The sequence below is a fragment of the Homarus americanus genome, unplaced genomic scaffold (genome assembly GCF_018991925.1).
Source record: "Homarus americanus isolate GMGI-L3 unplaced genomic scaffold, GMGI_Hamer_2.0 scaffold51941, whole genome shotgun sequence".
Lineage (NCBI taxonomy): Eukaryota > Metazoa > Arthropoda > Malacostraca > Decapoda > Nephropidae > Homarus > Homarus americanus.
In genome coordinates this window covers 168376-195986 of record NW_024755479.1, presented here as the reverse complement: position 1 = coordinate 195986, position 27611 = coordinate 168376, and the positions used below count along the sequence as shown (strand labels likewise).

Below are 27611 nucleotides of genomic sequence, written 5' to 3'. Positions count from 1 at the left end.
GTATCCATTAGAGAGGAAGGTGTACGTGGTCTAGCCAAAGGTTGGGCTCCCACATGTATTGGCTATTCCATGCAAGGCATCTGCAAGTTTGGTTTCTATGAAGTATTCAAGATATTGTATGGCAACTTTATTGGTGAAGAGAATTCATACCTCTACCGTACTTCTCTCTACCTGGCTGCTTCAGCTTCTGCAGAGTTCTTTGCTGATATTGCACTTTCTCCAATGGAAGCAATCAAGGTAAATGTTATAATATTTTATCAACCTTCATACAATACTGATTAACTGGGGAGACACTATTAAGCCATATCAAGAATAATGAATACAATACACTGTAATATGTTAGAAGTATATCTCATACATTATTGAAACTACAGCATGCCCTGACAATTCGCGGATGGCACCCTGAATGTACCCAAGAAAGTCAGCGGTTTGTTTTAAAGTTGCCGGCATTTTTTGTGGCCGGGACAGGGAGCCATTCGTTACAGAGACAGTAATTTTTACTAGGAAAAAATTGCCATTTGGCAACCCAAAGAAATATATACAGTGGTCCCTCGGTTAACAAACGGTTTGATTAAAAAAAATTTGTTTAACGAATTACCTCCCATAAGGATCTTCAATTCGGTTATCGAACAAAACTTCAATTAACGAAATCCTTACGAACAACACGTTTTGTTGTAAGCATCAGCTGATGGGCGTCTGCCAATTCAGTAATCTGTTCTATGTTTACATTCATTTCCAGTTGAGTAAATATCAAGATAGTTGTGCTCTTTAATATTTTTTGCATTTTTTATATTAAAATTATTAGTCATTTTAAAATTTAGTTATCATATTGATAATATATGCAGTACAGGGAACTGGTTTTTTGTGCGCCCATCAGCCGCTTGACTCAGTCACCAGGCGTCAGTTTGGCTTTGTTGAGAGTGGAGTGAACATCTATTTTGTTGGTGTCTTGAATATTTTTGCATTTTTACATTGAAATTATTGGTCGTTCTGAAATTTAGTTAACATATTGATAATATATAGCACAGTGCAGTGTTGATTTAAATAAAATAATCTTGAATTACACCTAGTGAACTTAAAATTTTATTGGTGAAATGATTACATCAAGCATGGGTTCCCTGTAAGGTATATCATTACCTGCTGTCGTTTTAGACATTAATCATCATTATTATTATTTTATTTTTTCTTCAGGTGCGTATCCAGACCCAGCCTGGCTTTGCGTCAACTCTGCGTAGTGCAGCTCCTATTATATATGGCCAGGAAGGCTTGTGGGGCTTCTATAAGGGTGTAGTCCCTCTGTGGATGCGACAGATTCCATACACTATGATGAAGTTTGCTTGCTTTGAACGTACAGTGGAAGCACTGTATCAATATGTGGTACCTAAGCCTCGTGACCAGTGCAGCAAATCTGAGCAGTTGGTGGTCACCTTTGCTGCTGGTTATATTGCTGGAGTGTTCTGTGCTATTGTCTCTCACCCAGCAGACACCATTGTTTCAAAGCTCAACCAAGATAGTGGTTCAACGGCAGTTACTGTTGCAAAGCAACTTGGCATGAGGGGTAAGGGCCATTGTAATTTATTATTGAAAATTTATAGAAGTAAATATTAATGCATGAATTTATAATTGAATTGGCTTTTTGTAAGAGTCTAATTTTTTATTACATTTTAAATCTTGGGAGGAATATAATTAATTTTGGTGGTACAAAGTGATAGACTGCATGTCAACTTTTATATGCAAAGTAAAAGTCCTTATTTTTGGTAAATATTCCAAATGCTGTACAGTACTGTATTAGTAATCATTATTTTGCCCACAGGTCTGTGGAAGGGTCTCTTCCCACGTATCATCATGATTGGTACCTTGACTGCTCTTCAGTGGTTCATTTATGATGCCGTCAAAGTAACCTTAGGACTGCCTCGTCCACCACCACCATCAATGCCAGAATCACTCAGATTGAAGCTCGAGGCAAAGCAAGCATGAGGTGTTCCTTCAGCATTCCATATTTGACTCCCACATTTTAAAAATCTCAGACCTAATGTGAATTGAACATTATACTTAGACTTGAAAAAAAAAATATTAGGTTTATGGAAGTCTAATCCTAATCAAGGCTTTTTCATGGCCCGATTCCAAACATTTCATCTCGACTATTGAAATTATTGAGTAGGTAATATCTTGCTCTATAATTTGGTAAGCTGCCGTGCAGAATGCTTTCGACATAAGATATATGATATCTTATCCATGTAACTTCTGCACAGTAGCAGGAAACAAGTTAAAATTTAACAGTGGCAAGATTTTAGTACATGTTTGTCTGGAATAAAAAACTTAGGTTATTTTTATCCTAAACTGTATTTATACATTTCTGAATGTGTCATGTACATAGTAAGATACAATTGTATAAAATTAAAATAAAACTAAACAGTAAGACTTCGTATTTGTCTTTAGGAAACCATGAAATAAAGTTAAATTGCAATTACTACTGTTAATGTTATTGCTGAATCTTGTACTCTACAGTACAGCCCAAATGAACAGTTTACGTTCTCTCGATTTAATGGAATCCGATATAACGAACTCTTGATTTAGCTGAAGGAATTTTTTTTTGATTTGGTGAATTAGTTCGCTAAATCAAGAATAATTCCGTTGGTACGCTCACACCTACAGAGACACCTCAGACACATTATACAGTAAAGCCTACTTCAGCCTATGGCAAATGCACTAAATGTATAAAAACAATAAATAATTCTATACAAAACACCATATAAGGTTCACCACATTTTAGTAGGGAGTATTTAGGAAACTTACCAGTAACATGTAAAACCACACAAAAGGGTAAACACTGGAGCACCTTAGCTTTTGTCTTTAGTCAAGACATCTTCAGAGGCAGCTGAATTTACAAGGACAGAGGCTTACATACATAACTTCAGGTCAGGTTAGTAACATGATATCCACTAATCCAAACACAACCTTCACCGCAAACGAAATAATAACATAAAAAATTGGGTGACATAACAGGTCAGGTCAAAAACAGGAGATCCACTAATCATTTACCTACATCCACCTCAAATGCTTTCATAGCATTTTTAACCCAAGGCCAGTTATTTGTTAATACCACATCTAAGAGTTTTAAGTCTTTTTATGTGTGAGACACTGAGGAGGGAGGCTGGCTGGCTGGAGTGTTTTATCATTGATAATATGAAATATTAAACACTATAAAAAAATTAATAATTTGAGATAAAAATTACGTGACAAGCCGAATAATCCAAGGCAATTTTTCACCCAGACCTCCACTGAGCTGAGGCTGAATAGTTTTAACACTGCATGTACATGTTGCTTTCTGGAGCTTGAATTCATTTGAGAGCACTTCTGCAGCCACTGTTGATTTCCTGCAGAAGCTGATGAGCTTTGATGCTTTTGCAAGAATTTGCTCGATTTGGCCATCTTGCTCCATGCCATCTTTCATCACTAGCTGCAAAGTATGAGCGAAGCATGGACTACAGTTTGGGGGTAGACATTCAAACTTTGTAGTGTCATCATGTGGTTGGATATCACAGTCATTATCATCAAACTCATCATCATCAAGTTGTTCCACTGGGAATAGGGTGAATGCCTTCACCATATTTGCTGCATTATCAGTAACTATGGTAGTTACTTTACTTCCAACATCATAGGAGGCCACCGTTTCCTGATATATGTCTTAGATATTGTCTGAAGTATGGGAGCCTTTAAAGCGATGACATGCCAACATACGCTATTCATGGCGTGGTCAAGGATGAAGTGACCAGTCACACCTATAAATGACCTCATATCCCTACTGGACCACAGGTCGATGGTGAGATATAGATTCTGGACTTATAACTGGGTCTTCAACCTTGTCTGAACAGTGGTTGAATCACACTACTCAGATGCTTACGACTGGGCATTGTGAACATCAGCTCTGCAGTTGCCATGAGTATGCGGAATCGCTCACTTCCATGCAGAGATAGGGGAAGGAGATCATGGACAATAAATGCCAAGATACAATTAGTAAGTTCCATCTGTCGTAAGTCGGTGGATTTCCACTTGGTACCGGTACTGTTTCTTGTGAACTTATTCATGGGGTGTTGTTTTGGATCAGCTACTGGATCATCGAGCTTTGCATAGATGTCTGGATGGTTCTTCTGAAAAGAAAAACAAAATACATATAATTAAGCTTGCATTACCCTGAACAAGCTTATCACCAATGTTCTTCAGGTTTAGAATTCATATTTTCCATAAGAACACATATCACTGACAGAATTCTATAACCATTACCTTTTATATCTCAATTCCATGCTATGTCCATGATATTATTCCATGACAATGGTATGTCTTTTGTGAAATGGCAGGATTCTACACCCGACGAATTAATTTTGTAGGTGTTACCGCAAGCAGTAATGAGTAGGATGACACATAAACAAACATTATGTTATGTTATGTACATGTCATTTTTAAGTTCATTTGTTGAAAAATATTGATTAAGACAAAAAAATTATGTCCGACACTTAGATCGATTTTTTTTTTATTGGGCACCCCCCCCCCTCCTACATCCTTGTGTAAGGTTGTGGGGTACGTGATGTTTGGGTTTGCATATTAACTGCAATAAATACACATTTAGAAAAATATATAAAATATTGTGATACAAAATTGCAGGAGTACATAACTGCATTAAAGAAAAAGGATTGGAATTTTCTGATGAAAAAGGGGGGGGGGGGGGAGTTCAAACTCCCAAGACCTTCCCCCCTGGATCTGCCTTTGGATAAACATATCAATAAGTATGTAACCCAAAATATATACTGTATTGAGGTACAGGGTACATTTGATTAAATATCTTGAAGTATCTAGTAACAATGTGCATCTGGAATTGTCTGGCATCTGTAATAGTAGTAGAACTGTACTGGAAATTAAAAAGATGTCGTCCCTGATCGACAGCGCATTTTATGCTGTGCTTAGAGGACCCACTTTCCTATCTTCTGTACAGTATTTTATAGTCTTTGGTATATTTCTTACAGCTGCTCTCACACTTGTAACACTAGTATTCCTCACTAGTTTACTGGTACAGGGGGTCCCCGGGTTACGAACAGGTTCTGTTCCAGAGGACGTTCTTAAGTCGGAACACATACTATGTTCATAACGTACTTACAGAGCAATGTTTAAAATCCCACTATATCATAACCTAAGTCCTTAAATACATCTAAAATCACTTAATTTAGGACCAAAGAAGAAATAGAATGACAAATTAGAGGAATGAAAGTAAAAAATAAGTCATCAGGTAAATAAAATACTGTACGTACTGTAAATTTTAAGTTTAACCCTGTTCGGAATTGGCGGGCGTTCATAAATCGGGGACCTCCTGTACTTGGTTAACACTGCCAAAGTTTTCACCCCATTATAACTTAGCTAAAAGATTGGGTTTATAAATATTCTGGCTTGATAATTAGTTACAGTATAAGAACTTTAGTTTTACTGTAATTATCTCCATTAACTTGTAACATTAATTACCTGTATATATTTTTGGGGGTTATAAAATCGTACATAAATACTTGTATGTATTAGATTAAAAGTAAATACAAAAAAAAAAGTCCAAATATACTAAAAGCTGATTTTATTAATTAAAATGAAAAACATATATTATTTTTGTTAGGTTACTGAATATCTGATGCCTCTCAGAATAGAAAGTTCTGGGAACTAAAAAATCCATTGAATTACAAATTATATTAACCTTCTCCTACATACTGTACTATGACCCTGAAGGATTATCCACCTGGTAAGAAAAGGGAGAAGGTTGAAGAATTTTTTGGTAAATAAAGGATCTCTAACATAAATGATTCATTAACATAAACTGTAAAAACTTTAGGTCCCAAAGAACTCTTCAGAGTCAGCTCCTGTCAGCATTCCAAAGGGAACAGGAAAGGATACTAGTTGTTGAATCCAGACTCGGTCATACAACTTAACTTCTCAGTGCAGATTAATTCACAGCACAACCATTAGGAAAACCCCAGGCCAAAAGTTAATCGTACTGGCAAGTTGCCCCCCACCATTAGTAACAAGGTGATGTACTGTCTGTCTACTGTCATTCATGAACAACAGTGGTGTGGATGGACCCCCAACCTCCTAACCTAATGCAAATGCACCCTTGTCCAACACTACCTATACTTGTAAAATGGATACTAATTCCTTAATGCAGATCATAATTAGCAATATGATGAAGCCAATTCACATAACTAGACAATTACCAATGAAAAACCTCATAATACACTTTATGTTACAAGGTTATGTTAGTCAGCAAATTGCAGTAGCTCAATGGGAGCATTATTTGTAAAGGAGCCTATATTTAAGATCCCTTTACATTACCTAGAATTAGGCATCGGACCAAAGTCCAATATGGAAGACACCACTGTGCTGCAGAATGGGTAGATCAGACTTCTGGGAAGGAGGACAATTCACTTATAGCAACAACCTAGTTTGCTCCAACTGAATGACCCGGATCTGACCAGCCGACTATCAAAACCCTTTTAAGGATTCCCGTTAAAAAAAAAAAAAAACATAAAAAATAAAGGATCACATAAAACCTTAAAGAGAACAGTGCATGCATATTTTATATTCCTTTAGTAAAGATTTTTGGTGTTAATGTCTGAAGTGGAACTTCCCTAAAATTCCATGCCATAAGTCCCTCTCAGATACATATATCTCCTTAGAACCCAAAGACCATATCCCACATCTAATATACAATATGCTTATGAAAAATAACCTGATACATGTACTGGGCTTAATATTCTCAGTGTATGGGGGGGGAGTAGTGTTAGCCTCATAACCAACTTACCATAGACAAAAGGGAAAACTTTTCAGCAGACACCAACAAACAAGTATACATATTAGACCACCTACAGTATGTCTACATTTGACAGCAAAACCTTTACGCCTTCTCCCTTTTCAGGTACTCTTTGCCAAGATGATATCCTCTGAAATCCTTCTATGAAGGTGAAGGATAGAGTAAGCATTTAACTTATTAGATTTTTCAATGTCAGTCTAAGTCAAGGTTCAGAGATCTGGGTTTTCAACCTGTGCATATTTACAGCCTACACAGCTACTTAATTCATATTTAATGTACAGTAATGAAACATCCTTTAAATAAAAGAGACTCATATAAGAAACAATAGTAGGCCATCTGTTTTTCACATGGTAAAAAAAATTATTTGATTGAAAATACAGGAGGATATTTATATATCTATTTTGATGTCTTTTGAGAAAACTACCATATACATACACAATCTCATTAACTAATATACTTTAAATGGGATGAAAAGATTATTTATACAAAAGATTAATGAGAACCCTTACAGATTTATCCAAAGGAGAGTACCAGTTTACCGTCTGGCCACCTTAGATTAATCATACAAGTCTTCTAGTTGTTTCCTAAGGCATAACTTTAGTTGAGAGACTTGCTGACGAGAGTGGGGTGTCATGGGTGCCAGAGAAGGACGCTCGCAGTTACCAGCTAGCTCTGTGAATGTTGACTTATCCCATGGTTTTTCATTTTCAAATTGTTCATCTTCTTCTTCTATTTGAACAGGTGTCTGGTTGATAAATTTCTTTGCTGGAACACTGGATGGTGTTCGTAAAAATCTGAGAAAAACAATGCAAATACAGTACAGTAATACAAAATTGATTCATGTAATATAATACACACAACCTGGGTAAAAACACATACTAAATATCTTCCTTAGCCAGAATCCCTCAAACCTGGAACTCTCCTATTGACAGAACTGAAATTTGCATTGAATTTTTCCAGAAAATCTCTGAATTCTGGGTTTGGGAACAAATTCTAAGGTTGAAAATCAGGTGCATTTTCAGAAAATTTCAAGAAAAAATCTGTGGGAATAAATTTTCAGGACATTCCAAAAGATTGCATCATGCTCCAACCAATTCCTACATGCCAGGTGCATGGGTGGCCCATCTGCTTGGATCGCTTAGTTCATATTCTGCTGCCATTGTAGAAGCTTGTTCCCTTGATAGCTGCTGTTTTGTGTACAGTTTGTGCTGTGCAGTGCTGTACATAACTGTATCAGAACAAATTCAGCTAAGAATAGAGTGTTAAAAGCAGTGTTAAGAACGTATAAAGTGATTACAGTTACGTGCACTATACTGTACATTCAATAAGTGGAAAACACTGGAGCACCATATCTTTCATCTTTATTCAAGACATCTTCACGTCATAAGACACACAAATCCCTCACCCCAACAATGAGTGACCTGATATTGCATTAGGTCAGATCAGTAACATGACCTACTAATCTCCCACCCAACCTCCATCGCAAATGTTAAGACGTGATTACAGTTATGTATTGCAGTCAGCTGAGAATGCCTCAGCATAACTCCTCTTAGCAACCACCTCCATTCTATTGGCTACTTCCTCAGTCTTAGCAAGGATCTCTTTCCCAACTTGCTCTAGTTTGGCAACCAGCAAGGCTCAAGCTTCATCTATTTTCGTCCCTAGGGAACTCGTTCCCTTATGGCTTGCAATCGCCTCTTTCACCTTGAGTATGCAGTCAGGGCAATACCAGCAACAGCCTTCATGCTTTACGGCAGTTAGCATCTTCCTAAACGTTGCATTAGTCAGGCCTGTATCCTCCATATCCGACGTCCCCCTGCGATAATCACACATCATACTCATGGTTGTTGTTGTTGTGGGGGGGGGGGTCAAACAGCACCCATGACCCTAAAATGTTCTTTGCTTTGTTTTGAGAATGCTTCTTAGGGAGGCTTCTTAGCTCAGAACCCCCAAATTTTTTGTCCGAGTCTTCCAAAATCTGGATTTACCGAGTCCAGATCTTCGAGGGTTCACTGTATACAGAAAAAATCCTCAGGAAAGCTGTTGCCTATGGCTATATACTGACGTGTTTATTGCATAATTCATATTATCTATGTAGCTATGCATGATTGTTCTACCCCCCTTCATTTAGAGGCCCTTCTGCTTACATAGCAAATGCTGTAGAAAAGTATTTATAATAATATTTTGGTGTAAAGTAATACCAATCACTTGGTAAAAATCATTATCTGGCACCTTTCTCAGCTAGCTAGCCAGGGAGACCGTCATCACGAGAGTCAGTGACCCATCAAACATATGAAAGTTAGGTGCAATCGTGAGTTGCTCTCACGCCACATTTATTGGCCAGCTTCTCAGAACAAGGTTTTCTAACCTTCAAATTCCTAAGGCTCAGCCATTTATGGGCTGATTCTAATAAAACAAAAACTATGTAGCAGAATAACATATTGTGCATGGCATAACATATAGGTCTTCTTTATATTTGGCCTGGTTCATTATTTACTGATTTAACTTTACAAATATTTGGAGATAAAAATGGTAAGTTAGGGAAAAAATTCATGCACCCAAAAAGAAAGCAATAATCAGAAATATATACATATATACATGTTATGTTCAAGAAGAGTAAATTACCAATATTCCACATTAATTTCAATATAATTTAGCAAGAAGTTATGGAGAAGTAGGATTTTGAAAAATGATATGAATAAAGGGGAAAAATCAGGGATTAGGGATTAGGCAGAATCGATTCAGGGGTATTATAGCAACAATGTATCTGGTGTCTTTAATTGCTGACAGGAAATTGATATTGTTTATAAATTAATAACGATTTTCGTGCTTCAGCCAGATGCTCCCCTTAAACTGTAAACAAGAAATCGAACCAAATTACTGCAATATACAAACATGTGAATGATCCCATATTATTTTAACACAGTATAATATAATACCATTTTCTGCCCATAAGACAATATTTTGTTAAACATAAACAAATTTAAAACTGCTAACATACCTGTTATCATGTTTCATAAGGTTCCAATATGACTGACTTGCATTCAAATAGTTTGTTGTGTTTAAGATGCTAGACTCAAGGACACTCGAGTCTTGAGTGACAGAACCACCTGCCTTTGTGTTTGTGTCATCACAGCAAGCCGCACTGAATACTGATGTTCCATGAGAGATTATAGTCTCATCCATAGCAAAATCATTTTCCTATGAAAAAAATAAGAAATATTAATACAGTAAGGTCATGTACTTCGCGAGTAATATAGACTGGAAAAACTGCGCCAAATTCAAATTCGCTAAATGCAAATACATAAACTAAAGGGAAAAATAACAATATAGACTGGACACTCTACATCAACCTCTGATTTTCCCATTTACAACCTCCAAATGATACAAATTCTGCCTTTATTGACTTGATTGTGCTTTCCGGAAACTAGTTTTTAGACCTTCCTCAAGTAACTTAATCACACGCTGCTTATCCTGCATCGACTACTTGGCAAGCTTAACTCCCTTATGATGGTCCCGCTTCTCCTTTTCCTTATTTGGCTGCTTAGGTGGGTTTGTCCCACCCCCACCAGCACCAGTAGGACCCCCAGTAGAGGCAGAGGCCATTATCTTGACTCGACAGGTGGTAGCACACAATAACACTCCTGGCGGTCTCTAGGATGGCGCGGGCTACAACGCGATAGTTGCGTTCTTGTAAACCTCTTTTACGTTCACCACAGGCAATTCAATCACCAGAACGCTTCTTGGAAACATTCTTCTCATCTTGTCTTTCCATATTTATCGCTAACACAAAAAAATTGGAGAAAATAGCGAAAATCACGGAGCAATTGACAAAAACTCGGCGATTCAATTGATCACGTGATGTAAACAGAGAGCGCTGGTGTAAACCGTAATTAGTCCTCACTGCGAAACATTCATTTTACTTATTCGTTTCAAACATTAATTATGGGTAACAGCTAAATTTGAAGAAGAAAAAGAAAAAAAAAAAAAAAAAAAATTACAGAGTACGTATCTCAAAAGACACTTCACAAACAAAAGACACGAATCAATTGAACATGTGATGTCGAACGTGAACCGCAAACATTGCATAACCCCGCCCCGAGCTTAAGATGTTGAGGATGGAATCAAAACATTGAGGATGGAATCGCGCTATAGCCAACATTCGTATGTAAAAGTTCGCAGTTTACAAACAGCGTTCCCCTGTTCATCAATCGCGTTACTTAAGTCCTACTATATATATATATATATATATATATATATATATATATATATATATATATATATATATATATATATATATATATATATATATATATATATATATATATATATATATATATATATATATATATATATATATATATATATATATATATATATATATATATATATATATATATATATATATATATATGTATATACAGTAGTACCCCGCTTTACGCGGTCAATTGAACCCACAGGGTACCACGTTAAGTGAAAACCGCGTTAAGTGAACAACAGAACATATGGGATTAATTCCAATAGAGACTGGCCCGACCCCCAAACTCTACTTTTTCCGACACAATACCTATGTTCTAGTAAAAATAACATCTTAATTTTATGATGGTACATGCACACAATTAATACTTAAGAGAAATAGAGAAATACAGTCGCCAAGTTAATGTCCATTCAAATAATGGACTCAACTCCCTCCCTCTTCTCACACTACACTGCTGGCTCTTCACTCTCTGAGAAATTTTTGGGGGAAAACCACTAGATTTTAATAAATAATACCTCAAACTAAAGTTAAGATAATGTAATTGACATTGCTGGATTCCTTGTAAGACCAGGAATATTTTGAATATAAATGTCATATATTTTGCACAAAAGATAACATATTTACTCAGAGTAAATATTATATCTAAAATTTGTATGTCAAATGCAAAATCTATGATGTTTATATTCAAAATGATCATCAAATTGTAAGAATTCCAGCAATGTAAATTATATTCTGGCCGGGTAATTTGTATGAATTTTATGAGCTAAAACAAATATCTTCAGTTAATAATAAAAAAAATATTCTTCACGACACTATCTGTCAATCAAAGTACCCCACCTTGCCTCCGCCCCTCTTCCAACCGCGCCAGATGGTCGGTCCGTTCCAACCCTCCTTACAAGAGAAATGTTGGGTGAAAAACTAGATTTTAACATTTAGTATTAAATAATACCTCAGATTAAAGTTAGGATAATATAATTGACATTGCTGGATTCCTTGTAAGACCAGGAATATTTTGAATATAAATGTCATATATTTTGCACAAAAGATGACATATTTAGTCAGAGTAAACATTATATCTAAAATTTGTATGTCTAATGCAAAATCTATGATGTTTATATTCAAAATGATCATCAAATTGTAAGAATTCCAGCAATGTAAATTATATTCTGGCCGGGTAATTACACACAATTGCAGAGTTTCAATTGCTTCTCTTCCTTTGACAACACAACATACATACAATATAATGTTTCTCACCTTTGATCTTTTTTCATTTTTTCATTTATTTATGGTTGGTTATTTAAAATAAGGCCAATTCACTTCAAGTATTGGCATCAAATTTTACCGGCTGGTGTACAGTAGTGTAAACACTAGTGACTCACTTAAGCATCTGTTATTTAACTGGAACTATTGTCGGTGTGAGTAAAATTTTTCCATTTACTGTACTTGAAATAGATTTACCGATTTATTTGTTTATTTATTTATTTATAATATTATATTAAACACACTGCAAGTATTTTCTTTAATTTATATACTTGTTTCGCAAAAAAGGGAGGCTACCACAGTCAAGGTCACTTTCCCTTTCTTGTCACTGGCAAATGGGTGTGTGTGTGTGTGTGTGTGTGTGTGTGTGTGTGTGTGTGTGTGTGTGTGTGTGTGTGTGTGTGTGTGTGTGTGTGTGTGTGTGAGTGAGATGATAGCAGCTGTGTTTATTACCGGGGTATATTGTTCTTTTACGGTATGTTAGACTGGTTTATAATACATTTTTATTATTTTAATATACCGGTAATCTTAATTTTAATCCAGCTTCCCAAACGTAAGTTTCAGTATAAAATAATTAGTGGTAGGACCTTGTGAGTGGTTTACCATGTTTCCATCACCACTCTTGACACGCTAAACCGCAATATTTAAGAGGTAAGAATTTTATATTTGGTGCTTAAGACGACCCCCTAACTTTGGGCTGATTTTTTTATGGTTCAAATTCCGTCTTATAGGCCGAGATATATGGTAAACAAAAATAAGTTATTATACATACCAAACCTTTAGGGGTGAGAGAATCATTGCTTTCTGTAGCATAATCTTCCTTGTTCTGCAACATCATTCGTATTCTTTTCAAAGGCGATAAAGAAGCCATAAAACTTTCCATCTGTAAAAAAAAAAGTTATAAAATAAACAAATCTTGTTCAGTTACAAAATGCATATAATTCTTAAGACTGGATGATTAAGATATACTGTAAAATCTGAATTTATGTATAATAAATTGAAACATTATTATTTCCTATACAAATATACCATATCGAGATATTCAAAGATAAATTGTTGCAAATTTTATCACTGAAAATAGCACCTAAGCAAATACGGTCATTAGTGATGTTATAAGTGAGAAGAAAACAAAAATTGCCCTCGCCAATTACTGTACCTTTAGCCACAAAAATGTTTATTTTAGACATAGCTACTCAACATACAGTACAATGTGAGCAACACCTGGCTTCCAAGGCTGAGGAATATCTTCCTACACTAACACTGTCTTCAGATGAATCAGGAGATTTCAAGCATAACTTGATGTTTGTCTATGCTTGCTTAATTATTATTAATTCAATAAAGTCTATGAGAAATCTGTGACCATGTGGTCCTAAAACCCTGTTTTCCTGTGACACAATACTTCTGAGAACACAATTTCATATAATGCAGTGTTTTCCCAGAGTGCAGCACCAGCACTGCTCTAAGTCAAGGTTTACTGTACTGTACAGTAAACCCTCACCCTTTTATCATGGATACCCATGACAGGGGGTCGGCCTCCATCCACCCCGGACATCTGCAAACCTCCCTCAAGGTTCTAAAAGCTTCCCAAGTCCCAACATAGAAATGTATATGGCATGGGTGGATTCTCAGGTTGTGCAGTGTGAGATGAAGTGGATGTGTAGTGTGAGAGGGTTTACTTGAGGGTTTACTGTAATTTATTTGACAATTTATAGTAAAAAAAAGAAGTGTTGAAACATTATGCAAGAGCCCAGCCATCTTATTACCTCCCCTAAAAGATTCTCTCTCCACTTAATGAAAACTTATTCTCTCATTTCATTCATTCATTAATTGTAATGCAGTAACACCTGCAGTTTATTGTACAGAACTAGAGTGCAGCTTAGGTTGTTATTAATGACAGGAGATGTTAGTTCCCTCATCAGAGGAGGGAAGTTCTTTTCTTATTTTTGTTCTTTACAGAGAGACTGTGGTAAAAACAATGCACATCATATCAAGTTCTGTAATAACATGGGTTTAATATATATGGAATCATTTAGTGACAAATGCATTTAATTAGGAATGCAGGAGTAGTCCTTCAACTGATGGCATTAACATAAATATTTAATGTCACTGCACTTACCACACCAGACTCCTTCATCTGTTGGCGTCTTGTATGACTTTGCTTCATCAACAAATTTGCCTTTTTATTAATTTCATCTTGTTCCTTAAGTAAATTTTCTATTTCAGTTGTAAGTTGAGGAGCAGAACTCTGGCCAATGATAAATTTAATTTGTGTGTTGGTTGCAGCATCACATGTATCAACTTTCTGAATACATGTACTAGTCATATTTTCCTTTCCTGGTTCCTGCAGTGGAGTTTCAGTATCAACATGAGTTACATTTCTTTTATATCTATCTGAAGGTCTTTGTACTGGTTTGCCAATAATTGGTTGAACATCACTTGGTTTGGGTAGCTTTGAGGCGCTACGACGTCTTGGATTTTTATTATTTTTATAGGTTGGTGTTCTAACTCTCAATGCAATGGCACTTCTCCTCCTGGGAATTTTTCTTGCAGATCTCTTTTGTTCAGAAAAGCTCACTTTTTTTGAGAACTTTTCATTAACATTCCAGGAAGCATTATTAGTTTTGTCTTCTTTATTCAGTTTCTTTGGACTTATTGTTGATGTGTGCTCATTGCTACTCTCATTAACAGCCTCTTTAGACTCTACTGTCTCAATACTGGAGTGAGAAGTCTTAGCCTCATCATCTATTATACCAGTCTTAAATATCACTTTCCTCTCTTCTTCACTGTGTACACGGGACTGGCAGATGTAGTTAGGAAGTTTTTTATTTCGAAGATTATAACCAGTTTTCCTCATTCCAGAACTTGTGTCAGCTAAGTTTAGGAGACTCTTTTTTATAACTGGTTCTGGGATTTTCTTTGGCTGTTGTTGATGATACGGGGCTTGGAGAATGGATGCTTCTGACTGAAAAACAAATATGCTGTACCAACAATTTAAGAATCAAATGTATAAAGTATATGAGTGAACTGCTGCAAGAGGAAAATAAAATCAAGGTACTGTTTACTAGAATAATCAGACTAAGAGTTATTAAAATACTGAAGGTAATGAATTAATGGAAGATTTATTTAACCAATATTTCATATACATCATTAATAAATATGAGCCAAAATCTTCATAAACACTCACAATTACAGTTGTCATATCCATCATGTTCAGAGGTTCAGTGTGATCTTCTGGACCATCTCCTTCATCTCCACTTTCAAACTGCAGTGTACGGCAACATTCCTGTATGAATTAAAATTCTGTGGTTAAATGGTGAATGGTATGTACAGTAGTGTACAAACTACTGTACTGTACTTTGACAATTTCATCATTTACCCACATTGTAATTGTGTTTTTTGCAAGACTCGGAGCAAGACAGTTCACGCAAAAGTTTCATCCGTAAACTTAATGACAATCACTACACCTTAAGGATTGACAACAAGGTTAAACATCTTACTTCGACATGGGATAGGGTGGGTGGAGAAGGTGGTAAGCCTCCATTTTACTTTTAACAAATTTATTAATAAGTGTGTGTGTGTGTGTGTGTGTGTAAGCAATACTTACCACAGACAGTCTTAGGAGTTCTTACCTTTCACCTAATTAAGTGCTACCAGTCTGCCAATATAAGTACTTAACCAGAAAGAACATGTAATGGGTTACCTGTGATGACTGTACGATGCCCAAATGTCTCCGGGCCTCCTGGGGATTTCTTGATAAAAAAGGACCTAGAAATCAGAAACATAATTCATAGTTTTATTTTATGTATATGAATGGCAAAACTCACACTGTATAAACAAACATTTAAGAAATTTAACTCTAATTTTCTTACAATCTTAATATAATAAAAGTCATGGGCTGTGACATCACCTGATGGTCCCTACTTTATTAAGAACTTTATCTTTATTATTATTGAGTCACGTACAGCACCATAATCATTCTGATCCATGCATTGTTGGACATTGACATTCACTCATTTAAACCAAGATAATGAATTTAATCCAACCCAGGCGTAGTTTCACACAAGTATGTCAACTTGCCAGTCACCTGGATGTTCAGAACTATACAGGGCGGCATATTCTCTCATAATCATATTCTTATTAAAGCCTCACCAGAATAACATAGCTATGACTCAATACAGGCAAAGCCCCAACAGAACTTTATAAAGGACTCATCACCACTTCATATGAAAATTCAACTAATTATCTGGCAGTTCTGTAGAGAAAGGTTGATTATGCATAAGTGGGGTTGTAGGTTGGTAAGCCTTGTTTTACAAAAATTAATGTGATTTTATCTAATGTCAAAAGACCCATAGTATTTTTTTTTTTACACTTTGCAGTATATGGTAAAGTAAGTTGTGATATTCTGATAGTGGAGCTGCAAATCCTTTACTCAGTATTATTTGTGTGGTGATGGAAGTCATCCTTACTGTACTAGGTATAATACTGTACCATATACATTATAATGTTTTGTTAATTTTGTAAAGCACAAAAATAAAACAAAACACATTACACTTGGCCCCCAAAAATATATATTTTGCTGGCCAATCACCAAACCCTATTTTTTCCATTTATTGTATTATTTACTATTCAACAACAGAAGGGCTTTCAAAGAACCTAACCTATTCAGCTAGCGAGGGATGCCTGTACAGTATGTGTAGTGCCTAAGAAGTATAGTACAGGTATAGAGGATAATAAAAGCATGAGACACAAAGCACAGCAGCGAGCCCATTACCACTCCTGGTCTTCCAGCAGCAACAAATCACCATGTGACCATCTCTTATTCCTGCTACAATACTTCATTACTCACACATGTTCAGAATTAAACTAGAAAATTAAATACTATACATACATTATAAATATACTGTACAATGATATAAAGGTGTCCACATTGTTTGGCTCTGATGCAAAATATTTATAAAATGTTAGCTTTTATTGTGGATAGACTTTGGTGACCTTTAGTGAGAAAGGAGCACATCCCATTTCTCAGTGTTCAGCAAATTACTCGGCACAGTATTTTCAAGAAAATTATTACCGTGTTTTTATTGAGAATTTACTGACTAGCCATAAATTTTAAGGCCAAGTCTGGATCCAGCCAGCTTGAAAACTTTGCTTCCCCCAGAGTCAGTGTGGAAATTTACTGGGAATGAATTGGAGTCAAATCCTGAAAACCATCATGGCCGACACAAAAAGAAAAGCATGGTGGTCATTGGCTAAGTGAGGTCAGGTGTTCATTGTGCCTCCTCCCTCTAGTTTAATATAAGGGGAACATTTGCTTCTACTCTCAGTGTTCAGGAGATGGCTGCAGTACAGAACACAGCAATCATAATATTGGAACCAACATGACCTGCATCTAAGCCAATAACTTAGTGAACTATTAATTAAGTCACTTGGTTCCAGGCTCAGCCATACGATGGGACTTCAAGTTCAATCCTTCATTCTCACATACACTATAACACAAATTGGAGGCATCATTTAATATATAAACATAATGAAGAAAAAACTACCTTTCTTCTGAGAAAACCTCGGAGAGACTCTCAAGGAGGTCGGCTTGGCGTGACTGCCTATCTCTTTCTTAGCAGACAGCTTGGAGTTAGACTTCTGTAGCGAGTTCCGCTGTTGCCCGTGTATCTCTTCCATAATGTGTCGGAATTTCTCCATGTTTTCCTTCTTTCCTGTAAAACATAAAATCCTCATAAGTATTTCTTAAACATTTCTTACGTGCATGGGAGTTATCGAGCAGATCGTGGGAGGAGGAGGGAACAGCATTGAACATCTCAGCCCTTCCAGTCTCCCGTGTCCTCACATTTACTGGTACAGTACTACAATATACACACGACCCTGGCCCCTAATAGCCTTGGATAATGAGGAGTGTATATCGAAAAATAAGTGGTGAAAGTTGCTGTCTGGAAAAACATCCCCCCTAATTACACTGATTCTTATGGGGACAATTGCCCTGATATTTGCAAATTCGTTATTCACAATGACTTTTAGGAGTGCATGCTTTACGATAACCTGTACACAGCTATAAAATCTGACAACAAAAGAAGCCTTTCAATTTATGAGCTTACCTTTCAAGATTATCGATTATGGACAACAATAGTGGGCTGACATCCTTTCCAGTAATGGGAGTGATCAGTGAAAAGCATAATCTACCACTGACAAGATTGGTTTCATAGAGTAATAATGAATGACTTACTTCTTGGGCTGATAGGCTTTGTATTGTAAAAACTAAAGATGTCATCTCTAGGGTTTCTTGTAGATCTCTGCAACTGTTGATCCATCTGAAATACAAAAATATTTTCTGACAATGATAGTAAGTCAAAGGTTTTGTTAACCCATAAAAAGAATACAGTGAACCCTCACTTTAAGCGGTTAATTCAACCCACGGCGGCCCGCGTAAAGTGAGAAACGCGTAAAGTGAACAACATAACATATGGGATTAATTGAAATAGAGACCGGGCCGACCCCCAAACTCCACTTTTTCAGACACAATACCTATGTTGTAGTAAAAATAACATCTTAATTTTATGATAGTATGCACACACAATTAATATTTAAGAGAAATACAGTTGCCAGGTTAATGTCCATTCAAATAATGGACTCAACCCCCACCCCCCCTCTTCCCATGCTCGCTGGCTCCTCCCTCTGAGAAATGTTTGGGTGAAAACAGTACAGTATATTTACATTTTTCGTAATAAATAATACCTCAGACTAAAGTTAGGATAATCTAATTGACATTGCTGGATTCCTTGCAAGACCAGGAATATTTTGAATATACATGTCATATATCTTGCACAAAAGATAACATATTTGCTCTGGTTAACAAAATTCTTACATTAGATCTAAAATTTGTATGTCTAATGCAAAATCCATGATGTTTATATTGAAAATGATCATCATATTGTAAGAATTCCAGCAATGTAAATTATATTCTGCCATTACTGTTAGGAAAAGAGTGAATTGTGGGATAGGGTGGGTGGAGAAGGTGGTAAGCCTCCATTTTACTTTTAACAAATTTATTAATAAGTGTGTGTGTGTGTGTGTGTGTATGTAAGCAATACTTACCACAGACAGTCTTAGGAGTTCTTACCTTTCACCTAATTAAGTGCTACCAGTCTGCCAATATAATTACTTAACCAGAAAGAACATGTAATGGGTTACCTGTGATGACTGTACGATGCCCAAATGTCTCCGGGCCTCCTGGGGATTTCTTGATAAAATAGGACCTAAAAATCAGAAACATAATTCATAGTTTTATTTTATGTATATGAATGGCAAAACTCACACTGTATAAAGAAACATTTAAGAAATTTAACTCTAATTTTCTTACAATCTTAATATAATAAAAGTCATTAGAATATAGAGGAATGAAAAATTAAATCCCAGCTTTTGGCAAATATGCGATGGGGAACATTTGCTTCTACTCTCAGTGTTCAGGAGATGGCTGCAGTACAGAACACAGCAATCATAATATTGGAACCAACATGACCTGCATCTAAGCCAATAACTTAGTGAACTATTAATTAAGTCACTTGGTTCCAGGCTCAGCCATACGATGGGACTTCAAGTTCAATCCTTCATTCTCACATACACTATAACACAAATTGGAGGCATCATTTAATATATAAACATAATGAAGAAAAAACTACCTTTCTTCTGAGAAAACCTCGGAGAGACTCTCAAGGAGGTCGGCTTGGCGTGACTGCCTATCTCTTTCTTAGCAGACAGCTTGGAGTTAGACTTCTGTAGCGAGTTCCGCTGTTGCCCGTGTATCTCTTCCATAATGTGTCGGAATTTCTCCATGTTTTCCTTCTTTCCTGTAAAACATAAAATCCTCATAAGTATGAAATATTTTCATATTACAATGAAAGATGATCACAGTCACTCAAAACTTTTAAATAATGATGGATCCTTAAATCCAATTTTACAACAGAACCAATAACTGTGACCTGTGCTGTAAGTACTGTTGCTCACTATGTCTACAGACCTTAGTGGCCAGCAAGTAATCTATTAAGGGCCCCATACAAGCCTGCACAGTACTTGTAGTAGTATACAGGGGATCCCTAGGATACGAACAGATTCCGTTCCCGAGGAAGTTCGTAAGCCGGATTTGTACGTAAGTCGGAACACTCTCTCTCTCTCTAGCTTTCGTCTTTATTGAAGACATCTTCAGAGGAAACTGAATTTACAGTGACTGAGAGAGGCTTAAGTTACATACAATGGGTTCAGGTCAATAACATGGGATTCACTAATCCACACACCACCTACACCGCACACGAAAAAAGAAATTATAAAAATGGGCGACGTAACAAGTCAGGTCAAGTCAGGTCAAGTCAGGTAAAAAATAAATGAGACCCACTAATCATCTGCCCGACATCTAACTCACATTCTTTTAAAGCATTTTTAACCATGGGCCACTGACAAATAAATTTACTGAACATATCAGTTTTGTACTGACTGTGGGAAATATAAAATCCCACAGAAGTATTACCTGTCGTCACTAAAAGAAAACGGATCTATAAGGTTCGATAATAGTGAAACAAACTGAATCCATTGAACCAATTATGAAAGAGGAGGCGATACTTATGTATAGATGTAAATAATTGTGAATATTTTGGGAATGGTACTGTAAGTAACTAAGAATTACTTCGTTAGTATTATTTGTCATTACTAAAGTACAAGCATCCCCCGTGTTACCGAACCCCGGGTTGCGGAATTTTGCTCTTACGAAATTTGTAAATTATGACCAATAATTTCGTGATATGGCCTGTAACTCCGCCCTTACGGAAATTGGGGGAAAAATAAAAAAAAAATAAAAAAAAAATCACCATATAAAATTAAAATTTTTGTTAAAAATTATAATTTGTTTGGTGTGGATTTCTTGGTGTTTGCTACAGGTTGACAATCCCTTATTCGAAATCCTTGGGACCAGAGGCATTTCGGAATTTTTCGGTTTTCAGATTATTATTATTATTATTATTATTGTATTATTATTATTATTATTATTTTTTTTTGTATTAGCCCATCCGGGCACAAGTCACTGACCCACATTGGGGCCTGAGGGGCAAAAATTAAATACTCCTGTAATAATAATAATAATTCAGATAAGTAAAAAAAAAAAAAAAAGAAGCTGCCTATCTACCTATTGGACAAACTAAAATCGTTCCGGACCACGGGAGTTTCCGGACCACAGAATGCCGGACTAGAGAGGTACAACCTGTATATGTAAATTAGATATCTTACCTGTAAGAGAGGATAGCATCCTAACCAACCACTTGGATAATTTGTAAGTAACAAAACCCACAGAACTCATGATAGGACATAATGGATTATAAGTTTATGTGTTTTGATCAATCCACACACATAAGGTAAAGTGGGATTGATCTGTGAGAACTGTTTAATGAGATTTGGGCTCTTTTTCAATAACTCCTTCCTTTTAGATGACTTATTAACATTTTTCCAGGGGATCTTTTCTAAGCTCACAATAAGTGCTTTCACCACTAAGTAAGGAATTCATCTTTTCATTATACAGTGATATCCCAGGTAGCAGGAACAATTGGTGCAGAGCACTTCAAAGGATGAGAGATTTCCATGTAACCAGACGACTTTCTCAAACCCAGAAAAATTTCTTATCCAAGGAATCTTTTCTGGTTACTTCCCCAGAACATTTCTGGGTGCTGGGGATGTTTTCCTTGAGTCTAAACTACTGGGTTCCATAAATGCAGTTTTAATTAAGTAAGAAACTCCATTTCTTTACTATAATAATCCAGAATAATTCATCTAAAAGTCTGGTTAATTAAATATATGTAAAAATTAAAAATGACTTTAGGAGTGCATGCTTTACGATAACCTGTACACAGCTATAAAATCTGACAACAAAAGAAGCCTTTCAATTTATGAGCTTACCTTTCAAGATTATCGATAATGGAAAACAATAGTGGGCTGACATCCTTTCCAGTAATGGAAGTGATCAGTGAAAAGCATAATCTACCACTGACAAGATTGGTTTCATAGAGTAATAATGAATGACTTACTTCTTGGGGTGATGGACTTTGTATTGTAAAAACTAAAGATGTCATCTCTAGGGTTTCTTGTAGATCTCTGCAACTGTTGATCCATCTGAAATACAAAAATATTTTCTGACAATGATAGTAAGTCAAAGGTTTTGTTAACCCATAAAAAGAATACAGTGAACCCTCACTTTAAGCGGTCAATTCAACCCACGGCGGCCCGCGTAAAGTGAGAAACGCGTAAAGTGAACAACATAACATATGGGATTAATTGAAATAGAGACCGGGCTGACCCCCAAACTCCACTTTTTCAGACACAATACCTATGTTGTAGTAAAAATAACTTCTTAACTTTATGATGGTATGCACACACACATAATATAGAAGAGAACAATCAATAAGAGAATAATATACTGTAGGGTAGGTTAGAAAAAATCAAGGTTAGGTTTAACACTTACGTTAGTAGAAGAGATGGGTCGGCGTACGGGAATGGAGGCTGGTTCCGAGGCAGAGGGCCTTTGTCTTGCAGAAGTCGCCAGTCGTCAATGTGAGTGTTATTTAAGATGTATTTACTATAGTTTTTCCTTTATTAATAAGTAAAGTAAAAGAATATTTATTGTGAGTTACCCTGTACGGTATATGATGGTTCCCCTAACCTGTACCATTTACATGCATTCTTATGGGAAAAATATGTTTAATTTATGAGTTTCTGAATTATGCGGTGATTTTCAAGAACGTAACCCCCGCGTAAAATGAGAGGCGGGTGTACTGTATTGCTTATGAAGGGTACACGTATTAATAAGCATAGATTATTACAGTAACGTATCTGTACGAATTAATGAAAAACAAATAAACATTATTGTATCATGAATGAGGCAGTATTTTAACAAACAGTGAGGCGACCCTTTGTGGGAGGGGATGGCGCGGTCACTTTTACCCCGCCAATGGACCCTTCAACCTCTTCCTAATTCACAACAAACGGAGCATAAATTAATGCTTATAAAATGTCACTGACTTGACTTACGAGAATATAACTTGCATTGCTGGAATTCTTGTAAGATATTGATTCATTTGCACCATACATAATCATTTTAGTAATTAACTAACCTAACCTAACCTAACCTAACCTAACCTAACCTAACCTAACCTAACCTAACCTAACCTAACGTATATATACCTGCAGTGTCTACTGTACATACACTTTGTATACCAGCATTATCTAACTACATGTTGGGCAAATAAGATCGTATATGATGACTAACTGGAATATCTACAGTTTTTAATATCAAAAACAGCTCAACATTTCTATCATAACAAACTATAATTTAAATCAGGTAATTATATAGGACTAACCCTCGAGGGAAATGTTAAAATGAGGATATATTTAAAATAAACGCTACTTAACATTTGTGGGTATGATGAACAGACCTAACCAACCAAACCTACCTAACCTTATCTAACTTCCCCGGTATATTAAAAAGAAATGACTTACTATATGGTGAAATCTGAGGTATTTAATGGACGTGAGATAAGGCCTCATCCCTGGTGGGTTAGTCCTATACATTAACCTCAACTCATTACACACAGTTAGATTACATACACTAAACCTTCACCACTTGACTTAAGGTACAGACAATGACAAACGGTATAAAACTATTAATACTAACCACAATAGAGGTAATAAGGTTGAGTCTTGCCCGCCAACTATTTGTAAAAGTAAACATTAACGACGAGACAGTGTTGCCAGATGACTGTACCAGGAGTAAGAGGAGAGACATTGGCTACACTGACAACTCTTCACAGCATACATATCTAAACATAAATTGAAACAACTACGTATTTTAATGTTTTCCACACAAATCGCTTTTTTCTTACCTTTTAGTAACATATAAGAATATAAGAATGGAGGAAACTACAGTGGGCCTATTAGTCCATACTGGGCAGTCCCGTTTACACCCAACCCCTATTGCTCATCCAGCGTGTTCCAGTTAATAATGATATTTGGTAACTTGTTCCATTCATCCACTATGTTTCCAAACCAGTGTTTACCTATTTCACGCCTAAATCTAAATTTGTCTAATTTAAAACCATTGTTACTAGTTCGCTCCTGGTTGGATAGTTTCAGTACCTTTGTAATATCCTCTTTGTTTAGCCCTGCCTTCCACTTATACACCTCTATCAGGTCGCTCCTCGCTCTACGTCTCTCGAGGGAGTGCAAATTAAGATGCTTTAACATGTCTCTATACTCAAGGTTCCTAATGCCCGGGATTAGTCTTGTCATTCTCCTCTAAATTCTTTCTAGAGATTCTATATCCATCCTGTAATACGATGACCAGAGCTGAACTGCGTAATCCAGGTGTGGTCTCACAAGAGCAAGACACAGTTTTAGGATGACCTCGCTAGTCTTGTAACTAACACTCCTTTGTATGAACCCAAGTACTTTATTAGCCTTGTTACGAGCAAAAACACATTGTTTACTTGGCTTAAGGTTCCTACTTATCATTACTCCTAAATCTTTCTCGCAGTCGGATTTCTCTATGGCATCGTTGTTCATCTGGTATCTGGTTTCCCTGTTTACATCTCCTATACTGAGTACTTTACATTTGTCCATGTTGAATTTCATCTGCCATTTTTCAGACCATTCGAAAAATTTGTTTAGATCTTCCTGTAGTTTTGCTGAGTCCTCGTCAGATTTAATAACACGTCCTATTTTAGTGTCATCAGCAAATTTACTTATGTTGCTGTCTATGCCGATATCTATGTCGTTTATGTATATAATAAATAATAATGGTCCAAGTACTGAGCCTTGGGGAACTCCACTTGTGACGTTGCTCCAATGGGACTTAGTGCCGTTAATGCTCACTTCGCTGTTTCCTGTCCTGTAACCACGCCCTAATCCATTTAAGGATGTTACCTTTGATGCCATGAGCTTCTACCTTTCTAATTAGTCTTTCGTGGGGGACTCTGTCGAAGGCTTTGCTAAAGTCGAGATATACCACATCATAATTGTGCCCCTCGTCCACCGATTCGAAAACTGATGAAAAGAATGTTAATAGATTAGTTAGACAAGAACGTCCACTTGTGAAGCCATGCTGGGAATCATTGATCAATCGGTGCTTCTCCAGGTGATTTCGAATAGAGTTTGAAATGATTGCTTCCAGTAATTTGCCTACTATTGATGTTAGACTGATTGGGCGGTAGTTAGAGGATAGTGATCTATCCCCCTTCTTGAAAATCGGTATTACATTCGCTATCCTCCAGGATTCTGGTACTACACCTGTTTTTAAGGACATGTTAAACAACTTTGCTAAGGGCATACTAAGCTCTTCCTTACATTCCTTTAATACTCTGGCAAATATCTCATCAGGACCAGGTGACTTATTAGGCCTTAGTTTGTCTATTTGCTTACTAACATCGTTACTAGTCACTACTATCTCGCTTAATTTGTTTTCTTCACTATCTCTGAATAAAGTCTGTGCCCCGGGTATCATGTTTAAATTTTCGGTGGTGAAAACTGTTGAAAAATATTTATTCATATTATTGCTCATTTCTCTGTCGTTATCAGTGAGCTCGGCGGTGTCTGACCGTATTGGTCCAATCTTTTCTCGTGTTTTAGTTTGATACATTTGGTAGAATCCTTTGGGGTTCATTTGCTTCCTTGCTATCCTTACCTCATTATTCCTCTTTGCTTTCTATGTCTAGGTTTTAACCCTACTATTAACCCTTCCTCATTATTCAGTGAGTTTGTACTGATTTATCCTTCTACCTATAGCAACTTCCTTTGACGTAGTGATGTTCTTTAAATAATTATTTATCCATTTAGGGTCATTGTTGTCTGATCTGAGTTTTTTGTATGGTATGTTCTGCCTTTGTGCATTAAGTAACTCACTATTTAAATTGTCGTGGAACTCAGCAATCTCAGATCTCGTTATCAGGTCGGTGTCATCTGTCAGGTTCACGGCCAAGCGCGACGCCCCCTCTCTCAGCTGCCTCTTTAAACTGTCAAAGTTCGCCCTTCTGAAATCTGGTACTTTAGTGGAATTTTCCTTATGTCTGCCCTGAAAATCTAACTGGAATCTAATTTCTTTGTGATCGCTGTTTGCAAGTTCGTTCCCTACCTCGACACTGCTAATGAGGTTTTCTCTGTTTGACAGAACTAAATCGAGTATATTATTCCCCCGTGTGGGTTCGGTTATATGTTGACTTAGAAAACAGTCCTGGATCGTTCCGAGAAAATCCTCTGATTCTGAGTTACCCGTAAGGTCAGTCCAGTCTATTTGGCCAAGGTTTAAGTCGCCTACTATACAGACTTTGTTGTGTATGGAAGCCCTGTGCATTTCATCCCAGATAAGTCGCTCATTGACTCTTATCAAGATTAGGAGGTCTATATATTACTCCTGTGATTAATTTTTCCCTACCGTCGATTAATTCTATCCAAATTGTTTCTGTATTCCGCTCAGTTTTTATTTCCTTATTTATTTCACACTTCAGATTATCCCTAACATAGATTGCTACTCCGCCTCCTTTCCTGGTCTGCCTATCGGTATGGAACAATTTGTAACCCGCAATTTAGTATTCGACAGGTAACTCACGTGTGTCTAGGTTGATCCATGTTTCAGTGAATGCTATTATATCGATTTTTTCGGTACATACCAAGGCCCTAATATCATCCATTTTGTTTCTCATACTTCTACTGTTCGCGTAGTATACATTTAAGTTAGTCGTGTTCTGAGTCCTCCCTTTACCGCGTTTAGTTTTAAACTCCCTGTCTAATTTAGTTTTGTCACCATTCCTAACACTATTTCCCTGTAATTTTTCACTTTGTTTACCCACTCCCACTGCAGTCTCCTCCACCCCCGTGCTCATATGTTCTCCTAGCAGTTTAAAGACTTCGATATCTTTTGAACTGCCCCCTCTAGAGCCCCAGCCAGGGTTGCTACTCCATCCCTAGCATAAAGGTCCCTTCTGCCATAGAAGTTGTCCCAGTTGTCAATGAATGGGACTGATATTGACTTGCAATATCTGCCAAGACGGTCGTTGACACCAACCGCCATTGACAACCATTCACCGCCAACTCTCCTTCTAGGCAGGACACCGCATATGATAGGGATCCCTCCCTTAGTCCTAATACGATCTATAGCTGCTTTGAACTTATCAAGAAGCTCCTCGCTCCTACACCGGCCAATATCATTGCCTCCTGCAC

The 27611-nt window shown here is 36.6% G+C and overlaps 2 protein-coding genes across 4 annotated transcripts; one reads left to right on the top strand and one right to left on the bottom strand.

Moving 5' to 3' along the window:
• Nucleotides 1-2421, top strand: LOC121856540 (phosphate carrier protein, mitochondrial-like; the record flags this gene model as incomplete). The annotated part of the gene is given in 3 exon segments (XM_042352139.1): nt 1-237; nt 1192-1558; nt 1814-2421. Coding segments are annotated over 3 exon segments (768 nt in total), but the record flags the coding sequence as incomplete, so codon positions are not given.
• LOC121856539 lies at nt 2062-24232 on the bottom strand. 3 transcript variants are annotated; one of them, XM_042352137.1, is made up of 13 exons: nt 24076-24230; nt 22433-22517; nt 20048-20215; nt 19560-19624; nt 18595-18679; nt 17903-18070; nt 16060-16124; nt 15544-15642; nt 14476-15321; nt 13132-13242; nt 9843-10042; nt 7351-7635; nt 2062-4151 (listed from the first exon to the last, which is right to left on the bottom strand). In XM_042352137.1, exons 1-12 carry the CDS (start codon nt 24184-24186, stop codon nt 7398-7400), a joined length of 2241 nt encoding a protein of 746 aa, XP_042208071.1. In that variant the 5' UTR covers nt 24187-24230; the 3' UTR covers nt 2062-4151; nt 7351-7397. The 3 variants fall into 3 exon arrangements, with proteins under 3 accessions (XP_042208071.1, XP_042208070.1, XP_042208072.1); XM_042352136.1 differs by lacking the exon at nt 2062-4151 and having other exon boundaries at nt 5600-7635; XM_042352138.1 differs by lacking the exons at nt 2062-4151; nt 16060-16124; nt 17903-18070; nt 18595-18679 and having other exon boundaries at nt 5600-7635; nt 24076-24232.
• Between the last annotated feature and the right edge of the window lie 3379 nt (nt 24233-27611).